Source organism: Rhipicephalus sanguineus, chromosome 2 (genome assembly GCF_013339695.2).
Source record: "Rhipicephalus sanguineus isolate Rsan-2018 chromosome 2, BIME_Rsan_1.4, whole genome shotgun sequence".
Lineage (NCBI taxonomy): Eukaryota > Metazoa > Arthropoda > Arachnida > Ixodida > Ixodidae > Rhipicephalus > Rhipicephalus sanguineus.
In genome coordinates this window covers 97673177-97682093 of record NC_051177.1, presented here as the reverse complement: position 1 = coordinate 97682093, position 8917 = coordinate 97673177, and the positions used below count along the sequence as shown (strand labels likewise).

The 8917-nt window shown below is 47.0% G+C and overlaps 1 protein-coding gene across 1 annotated transcript in view; it reads right to left on the bottom strand.

Annotated features, from left to right (window-relative positions):
- Nucleotides 1–8917, bottom strand: part of LOC119383442 (testis-expressed protein 10 homolog) — a 66459-nt gene that overhangs the window by 1439 nt on the left and 56103 nt on the right. The window contains exons 14-15 of the mRNA XM_037651573.2: nucleotides 5758–6031; nucleotides 1717–1829 (exon numbers count right to left, since the gene is read on the bottom strand). Coding sequence (XP_037507501.1) covers nucleotides 1717–1829; nucleotides 5758–6031 — 387 coding nt within the window. The remainder of the gene's footprint in view (nucleotides 1–1716; nucleotides 1830–5757; nucleotides 6032–8917) is intronic.

Genomic DNA, 8917 nt, shown 5'->3' with positions numbered 1-8917 from the left:
TCAGTGTAAAAAATTTATGGACCACAAGACAAAAGAAAAAGATGAATATTCCTGCTGCTTCGTTATGCAGCCTTGATTTTCGACCTGCTCTAAAACAAACGCGTTACCAACAAAGAATGTGCAGTTCGACCCAATACAGTCACAAATTGCCGGGAAATTCAATATTTTCTCAGACCTAGTGGTCTCTAAACTTCTGATGCCAGCTGTACCTTCACACCAGGATTCGCAATTGAATAAATAATGCTGAAACGTGTCTTATGATATGCCCCTTAAAATGCCAATATGGCAATCCACAAGCGACGAGAGTTGATCAGGCAGAAAATGGCTCTCAGTCTGCAGAACTGCCGAATTGTATTCCTACCCATGTGTCACAAAGTACACTTGGGAGCGTGGATTATAGTAGCACTTATAACACGCCGTTAGCATGGCCACCATGGGTCCGCAAATCGTGCAAATTTCATGATGCGTACAACATGCTATGTACATGCTATGCACACAATTGTGTACACCACTTGTTTTTGTTAGTTGTAGGCCTCTGCGAATATTCGAGCACTTCGAATATTCGAATGAATATTACAGTATTTGAATTCGCTTTGGTTCGAATTTAAGTTACTGGAAATTTCGAAGTATTCGAAATGAACGAATAGGCGTACATTAGTCCGCCTGAAACCCCCCCTCCCCGTGAAGGTGTTAACTGCAATAAAGGGGTGCTATCCGGTGAATGCACCTTTCCAGGGAAAATCCTCACTGCCGCAAAACCCCACTTCAAGGGTAAATGAACACATTACCTTCACCTTGATTCATTATTTTTAAAGTTTAAAAGCTCGTTATACTGGCTTATATGCTCTAAGCATAGTATATTTTAAAACAACATATCATGTAGGTTTTCACTTGCATTCTACTGAAAGTCAAATCCTGCTACTATTCAAAGTTGCTTCCACTTCCTTTGAACTAAAAAGAACCACATTTGCATATGCCTTGTTTAAATTAAAAAAAATATCGTGCAGGTTAGTTGGGTCATGACAAATATGCTCGTTTTCCTTTAAAATATGTGATATATACTATTCAAATTCGATTCGAAATTATTCGACCAAATCACTATTCGCTTCAAATTCGCTTTGAACCTAAAATTTACTATTCGCACAAGCCTAGTTAGTTGTACCGACTAGTGGCTAAGAAACAGCCAGATACATTGAGAGTTGGATCAATTGAACATGCTGCGTAATAAATTTGTCTTCATTTAACTTTATTTTGCGGTGTACTGTTGCATATGATTACTTTGCTGAAGGCACTACCACGTTCAATGAGTCATTCGATGTGCCACTTCTCTCGGGCCATGTCTAAATTATAATTTTTATTTGCTCAAAATTGACATAACTGAGAACGAATTTGCACTATAGTTCTAGCCTGAGATTTGATTCTATTTATGCAAAAACAAGGCATGAATGTCTTAAAAAAAAGAGATATTTAATTACAATTTAATTGGGAATAATTGCTATAACATACGTAAATGAGTGTATTACGGCATCATGCTTGTTGCAATAGAATATTGAGTGCCTTGATATAACGTTGAACCGATTTGACACATTTACAGACAGTGCTTCATAGGTGGTGTCTGAAAGGGTTAGAGCAACAAATACTTGAGCTATTTCGTGCAAATGGTGGTACCACATGATTATTAAGGAAACATCACGTGAATGCCCGGTCTATACTCACCCCAATGAGCATTTGAAGAGCAAGGTTTCTTGCTGGTGTGCTCAGAAGGCGCTGCTTGCTGAGAATTCGCAGTGCTCCGCACACCAGCTCTAGGCAGGGTACTGATAATGGCACTGGGAAAAGCAAGAGGGTGGGGTAAAAGGGGAGGTCAAAAAATAACTGTAAGACCTTGAAAATGGACACATTAATATTGTCACATTAGTCATGTTGCAAAGTTTACTGCACTTTTAGATACCTTAAAAATTTTTATGAAAGAATGTTCTGGAAACTTTGCCAACCTGAGTTTTGCCTACTTTCAGATGCTACGCAATAATTTCGCGACATAATAGGAAGGAAAACTGAACGCCAACCAAAATGGTGTTGGCGAAAATTTTTTAATGTTTCGGCTCCCATGTGGAAGCCTTGTTCACTGAGCTGAGAGGCCAAACCCTTCAGCTTAAATCTGTGTCAGCAATCACTTCAGACACCTTGTGTATGTTGACAGGAGATTTCAATTAAGGTTGCTACAAGAAAACTATACAAGCAACAGTCCTGTGGCTATGTAATGATTGCGTCAGCGGTATTTACTAATCACTCTTTACAAATTTAGCTAGAGTGAACCTCCTCGAAATGAACTGCAGTCATAGGTCGGCTGCACTTATAAGTCGACTCACTCAGACTCAGATTGAGCCGTGAGTCTGAGTGAGTCCGCATAATATTTTGGTGAGCTTGAGTGTGAGTGAGTCCGGTTGAGAAAAATTTTAGTGAGTTTGAGTCTGAGTGAGTCCGGCAGAGGGAAGTTTTGGTAAGTCCGAGTCCAAGTAAGCTCTAAGTGCAAAATATATTTCTTGAGTGAGTATGAGCGAGCTCCACAGTTCTGTGCCGATCTATGGTTCTAGTATCTACAAAACTTCAGCATGCCTTATGTCGGCTCACGTTTATACTCCCGCCGACTTACACATACTTCAAAGCACTAGCATTCATACGCCAGCTCAAAATTTATTAATCAGAGGTGTTATGTAGACTGAAAATAAAAGCAGAGCACAAAAAAGACGGGACACAAGAGACAAGAAGACGGGACGGGCGCTCAACCAACGGGCCCGTGAGCATGAGTTGACACTCACAAATGATAAGGGTGCGCACCTTCCTGCGCACTGTGCAGTGTGTGGCTGTGTGCCTTTGTTTGCTCGTTTGAAGGTACTGGGACGAAGCAGAGAAACGGTTGCTCGTGAACTGTTGGAGGCGTTCTACATGAAAAAGAAGGGCGCAGATTGCGTCAGCCAGACGTCAGTGTGCTTGCGGGAGCGGGAATTTCAATTGCTTTGCCGCAGTATCCAGTAGATTTTTCTGATGATTAGCTTTGCGATGTGTGCGCAGGCGCGCTTGTGACGTAAGCTCTCTATATTTCCCGCCCCCCCCCAATTCTTTCGTAATAAAATCAGTTGGTAGTGAGCGCCCGTCCCGTCTTTTTTGACCTCTGCTTTTATTTTCAGACAATGCACCAACTCGCCCAGCAACGCGTTGTGTTACGTAGAAGAGGAGGGGGGGGCAGGTTGACCCCCCCCCCCCTTCGCAAACTCTTTCACAGGAAGTTCTTGATAAAAACACCTCCTGTGAGTCACCACTTTCAACAAAAATGTCCTTACTGGATTTAAACCACTCATAACTCATAATTGAAGGTTCAAGATCAAAAAGCACCAAGTAGAGCACCAAATATGCGAGATATTGGTGTTCGAGAGCATTGACGCTATGGTCAAAAAAGCCAATTATATGCTAACGCACTCACTAAGACTCAGATAGAGCCGTGAGTCTGAGTTTGAGTGAGTCCGAGTGAGTAATATTTTGGTGAGTTTCAGTCTGAGTCCGGCTGAGAAAATTTTCAGTGAGTCTGAGTTCGAGTGAGTCCAGTTGAGGAAACTTTAGGTGAGTCTGAGTCAGAGTGAGCTCTAACGGCAAAATATATTTCCTGAGTGAGTCTGAGTGAACTCCACATTTTTTGCTGACCTATGGCTGCAGTTGACCTTTATGGTTCTTTTAGCATCCCTTAAAGGGCCCCTCACCAGGTTTGACAATTTTGAGCTAACGAGCGCAATGCATACACTGGGCGTTCACGATCACGTCTGCCAAAATTTGCAACGCTACGCGCCGCGGAAACGGGTCAAATTTCAAGGTGAACGCTGCTTGCCCTTCCTCTCGCGGGCGCGCGCTTTAGAGAATGAGGGGATGACGTACATGAGAAAATGGCCCTACATAGATGGTAGTGCTGTGACGTCGTTCCTCTACGTAGACGACTGTGCTCTGACGTCGCCAACAGTAGCACGTGACACTTCGATAATTATTTGACACGACATGTGTAGTTTGTGTAATTTGTTGCTTGAATAGATTAATAAAACTTGAGAGAAATAATGAGACACGCAAAGGGAATGTGTGCGTCTTTTTCATTTTTTTTTCGTTAATTGCAGCGAGATGCGGGGCTAATGTGCCTCCCTTTCCCATGCGTTCGTGTCCCCGCGGTTAGGGCATCGAGCAGACGCCAGCCCTGGAAACGAAAGTAATGTTCTGGCGTGTTCGAGCACTCATTATGCTCATTTATTCTACCGCGTCCAAGTAAACGTTAATGCGGCACTGGCTCATGATAATGCCACTCTCGTGCCCGTACAAATGTCTCAACTTTCATGCCCGTCCCGCAGAAACAGGCAGTACACCACAGAGAACGCCGACAAAACGCCCACGGCCGCTACATAAAAAAAAGGTAGCGGCCGTGCAACGCTGCTCGCGTGCTCGGGCACGTCATGCGCACGTGACCATGCATGCGCATGACGTATTCGTGCGTATGTGTCGAGTGAAGAGGGCAGGGAAGGGATTTGCCTTGCTAAGGCTACACGGGGCGAGTGGCAAGGGTTTGAAACTCGCCCCCTCGCATCATGGTTTCGCGCCGCTACAAATTATTGTTTTTCTCAGCTCGTAATGAACCGATTTGAAAAATTCTTGCGGCATACTGCTCTTCATTCGGCACACAACAACTTCCAGCGTCTAACTAAAATTTGCTATGTGGCCTGGTGAGGGGCCCTTTAAGGCCGAGACAGACGGTGCAATTTTCCATGCGATGCGATGTCCGACGCGCCGGTGCGGCAGCAGGAGTGGTGACGTTTCATGGCATCGGACCGCCACATCACATGCCCGGCGTGCATCAAACTGGGCAGATATTTTCGTCGCCGCATCGGACCGTCGAACGGCCGTAGCCAATGACAGCTCGGGAGACGCGTGTCGTCACGCCGCTGGTGGCGCCCTCTCCCTGTCGCCGCTTCGTGGCCAAGGCGAATCGAATCGGTGGAGTCAAGCCTCGGAGCATTTGCTGACACCGCCGCTTGCAGCGGCGTGATAAACGTTGAGTACATTTTGTTTGTGACGTGAAATAATTCCTGATTGAATAAAACGATGTTTGATGTGTGCCATTTCTGCAAGACAGTGCCCGTTTCCAAACCACTAGCGAGACTGCGAGCAGCGATGCAAGGCCATTTCGCAGGTAAACACAGCGACACCGTCGTCTCGCCGAGCCACCTCGCTTCGCTTCCACCTTTGCTCTTCACATTGACGACATCGAGAAAGTTAATAGCGTATGCTAACGCATTACATGCGAGTACAAAACTTCACTGTGTTGGCAAAAACAAGCACTCTATGACAAGCTCGCGTGTGATAAGCGAACGGCGTAGGCGACGCCCGGTGGCCGCCATGCTAGGCCTACCTCTCGCAGTCGTGAGTGATGGCGAGCTGTTGCGATGTGCTTGTCATTCGCGAAGGCGTAGTTTTAGTGATTATTTTCTTATAGAACGAACATGGCTGTGCAAAGTTGTTTGTTTTGTGTTTCATTACGAAGATACAAAGTCCTCCGAGTGTGCATGTCGAGGCACCGTATGTGGGCGGAGCCTACGGCTGATTGCTCGTTCGCCCCGTGTGTGCTGAATCGTCGTACGCCGCATGCCGGACATCCGACGCTGGACGCCGGGTCGTAGGCAATATCGTACCGTCTGTCTCACCCTTTAATAAGCACAACAAACTCACAATCGAGGACTTGACAGAACTGTGCAACGAGGTCGTTGAAGATGTTTGGACAGCGTGTGGCCAAGCCTGCCAAAGCTTGTACCAGGGCAGGCGTTGAAGTTGGCAGGGGACCAGACAGCTGTGCCGCAACACACAAAAGCCCTGCGGCACAGCCAGTGGTCAAGGGGCCCCAGGGTGGTGAAAGAAACCAGGGTGGCTGCTCGGCCGAGCGTCTCCTTCCGCAAAGATGCACGATTGACAGGGCAGCGGAGCATGACATCTGGGGGTAAGCCTCCTGCAATTGTGGGGAGACAACAAGTGACACTTTAATGGGGAAGCCATCGTCGCGAAAAGACCTTCAAAGTGCCTCTTAAACTTTTAGTAAGTACAGAATGTGTCCACCATTAAGGAAGGATTTCATCACAATCTCCATACTTCTTTTCATTTATCTTCTTTCTGTAATCCTGAGAACTTCATTTATCTAATGGAAAAATATTACGAAGGAACATAAAGAAGTCGTGAAGATCACACATTTTAAATGTGTTGTCATCAAAATTGGGAAGAAAATCAATTTTTACAGTTGCATATGGGCCTCCTCCTTGCTTGCAGTCACAGTTTATAACAGAAGTCTCAAACTCACCTCAGCTAGTGGGCCGCAGTCCCAATACAGCTCAGACCACTTATAACGTAACCGCTTACAGTGCAGTACCGGCTATAATGCGGTTTTTTCTGACTCCCGTTTACCCTCCCATAGAACTCCATGTATACGCATACTGCTTATTGTGCAGTCCCCCGAGATGAAAGACCGGTTATAATGCGGCTGCCGGAACGTTCTCAGAGATGCGAGGGAGCGAGCGTGCTTCTCAGCGGAGATGCGCCGGCGGGGGAGAGAGCGGCGACGGCGTTACGAAGGAGGAGGGGACGCGGAACGAACGAACAAGGAGCGGGAGGAGAAAAAAAAAGGGGATGGCGGTGGGGGGCAGCAGCCCAGCGCGGGTGCGTAGTGTGAGGAGGGGGAGCGGTTGCGTGGCCGGCGGAGAAGCCTTTGCCCCCTTGACATGCGCGCTTTGCCCCGGCCGCATGACATGCGCGCTCCGCTACGTACGGGCGCCCGCTTCCGCATCAAGAGCGCGTTACCACTATTTGTCTCTGTTGGGAAAATAGTTGCTTCGTCGTAGAGCGCAGATATCGCGCGTGCAACCTCGATTCCCCCGCAAGTAACAATGCTTTGAGACGCGATTGAGCTTTCGCCTTTGCCACCAACAGGCGGACTTACAAGCTTGAGAGACTTTTTCAGGATAGTTGCCGCGACTGTTCTCCCGACCGCGAACCGAAACTGCATTTCACGCGTGATGCCCTCGGTTTAGCTCGCAAGTGCTATCTCTTCTACGCCCGATCTCCGTGTTGCCTAGGGCAACCTTCTCGTGGTGGCATGCTAAGTTGCAACGCGCACGCTAGGCCTAACGAGCGCTAGCTGCCATGTCGGCGGCCGCGGACTACAGAAGTTGCGGTTTGGTGCCGAGTCAATGAAACATTTTGCAGCTGTTGCATTTAGAAGGGGTGACTTACAACTTTAACGAAAACGCGGGCGTGCGGGTGAAACACTCGAGTGGTGGTTTGTGGTCGCCACCGTTTTCGACATGGCGCACGCGCAGTGTGCTACTGCGGCGACTTCCCGTGACGGCGCATTTTTTCCGCGTTCGTTATGTCGGCACCACAGGTCCACGGAAGCTAACCGTTCAACATTTCCAAATGTAAGCAGATGCAAACTTACATCCCAGTCGCATGCCTTGATAGTCGGAATCGCGTGCCTACCCGTTGGTCATGTTTTGCACACGTGCAACCTTTCAAAAATGTTGTTTTGGTTATAGTGCGGTACCGCTTATAGTGCGGATATTCGCGACTCCGGCGACTTACGTTATAAGCAGTCTATGCTGTATTTTGTACGTAAAGTCAGTAAAGATGGTCAGAGAAAGGGGGGAGGGGGGTGAAGGCGGGACAGCTAACGTTGCCATTTGAAAGAATTTCTTTCTCTTGTATCATATACCGATCATTTCGGAAGGGCACCTGGCATCAGGGTTCGAGAAACATATCAGTACTGATTTTCAGAATGACTGAAATCTTGATGCCAATTTTGAAACAGTATAGAGTTTTTGTTCTACGGTTATGTTTTAATGCACTGTGACTACATGGGGTGCCTCATGAAAGAAAGTTTTGAGACTAGTCACGTCTACATAGCTAATGAAAAAAAATGTGGGACGAAGACAGTCACATGCAGGCTGGGCCCTAGCGAAAGGTTTATGGGCAGCGTGTTTGAGGCCCCTGGTTTATAACGTCACGGCAGAAAGCTTGTTGATCATAGAGCAGGTAGTGAAAAAATTACGGGGACACAAGAAAGTAACATAAACACGAGACGAGCGCTAACTTGAACTTCCGGCAGACATAGCAATGCCTTCGCATACCAAGATGTCGTTTTTGCGCGGCAAATGTAGATTGCGATCAATGATGAAAGATTGGCGGGATTCGAGAGAAGTAAGCTAGAACATAAAAAAGAGCCCTGTGTACTAGACATTAAGCTTACAAGAACGGAAATCTGGGCGAGTTTGTAAGAATTCATCATAGAGCAGCAGGGGCGTAGCCAGAAATTTTTTTCAGGGGGGGGGGGGGGCTTCAACTGTACTTTATGTATGTTCATGCGTGCGTTTGTGTGTGTGCGTGCCTATATACACAAGCAAAACTGAAAAATTTCGGGGGGGGGGGGGTTTGAACCCTCCAACCCCCCCCCTTGGCTACGCCCTTGTAGAGCAGGCAGCTATGTCTGTCGGAAGTTCAAGTTAGCGCTCATCTCGTGTTTATGTTGCTTTCTTGTGCCCTCGTAATTTTTGCACTACAGTAAAAGCTCGTTAATTCAACACCCGTTAATTCGGAAATTCAGATAATTCGGACGGTTCTATTAGTCCCGGCCAAAGTTCATGTTAACCTATGGGACCAAACCTTCGTTAATTCGACAGAATTCGGCTCCGCACCGCTTAATTCGGATAAATGCTGACGGCTGCCGCTACACAAAAGTGTGGTAAAGCAGTGCTGGCGCCACTGGAGTGAAACCAAAACATGAGTGGCATCACCATCATCATCAACTAGTGAAAGCGATCGCAGCGTCACTGAATGACGGCGTCTTCTT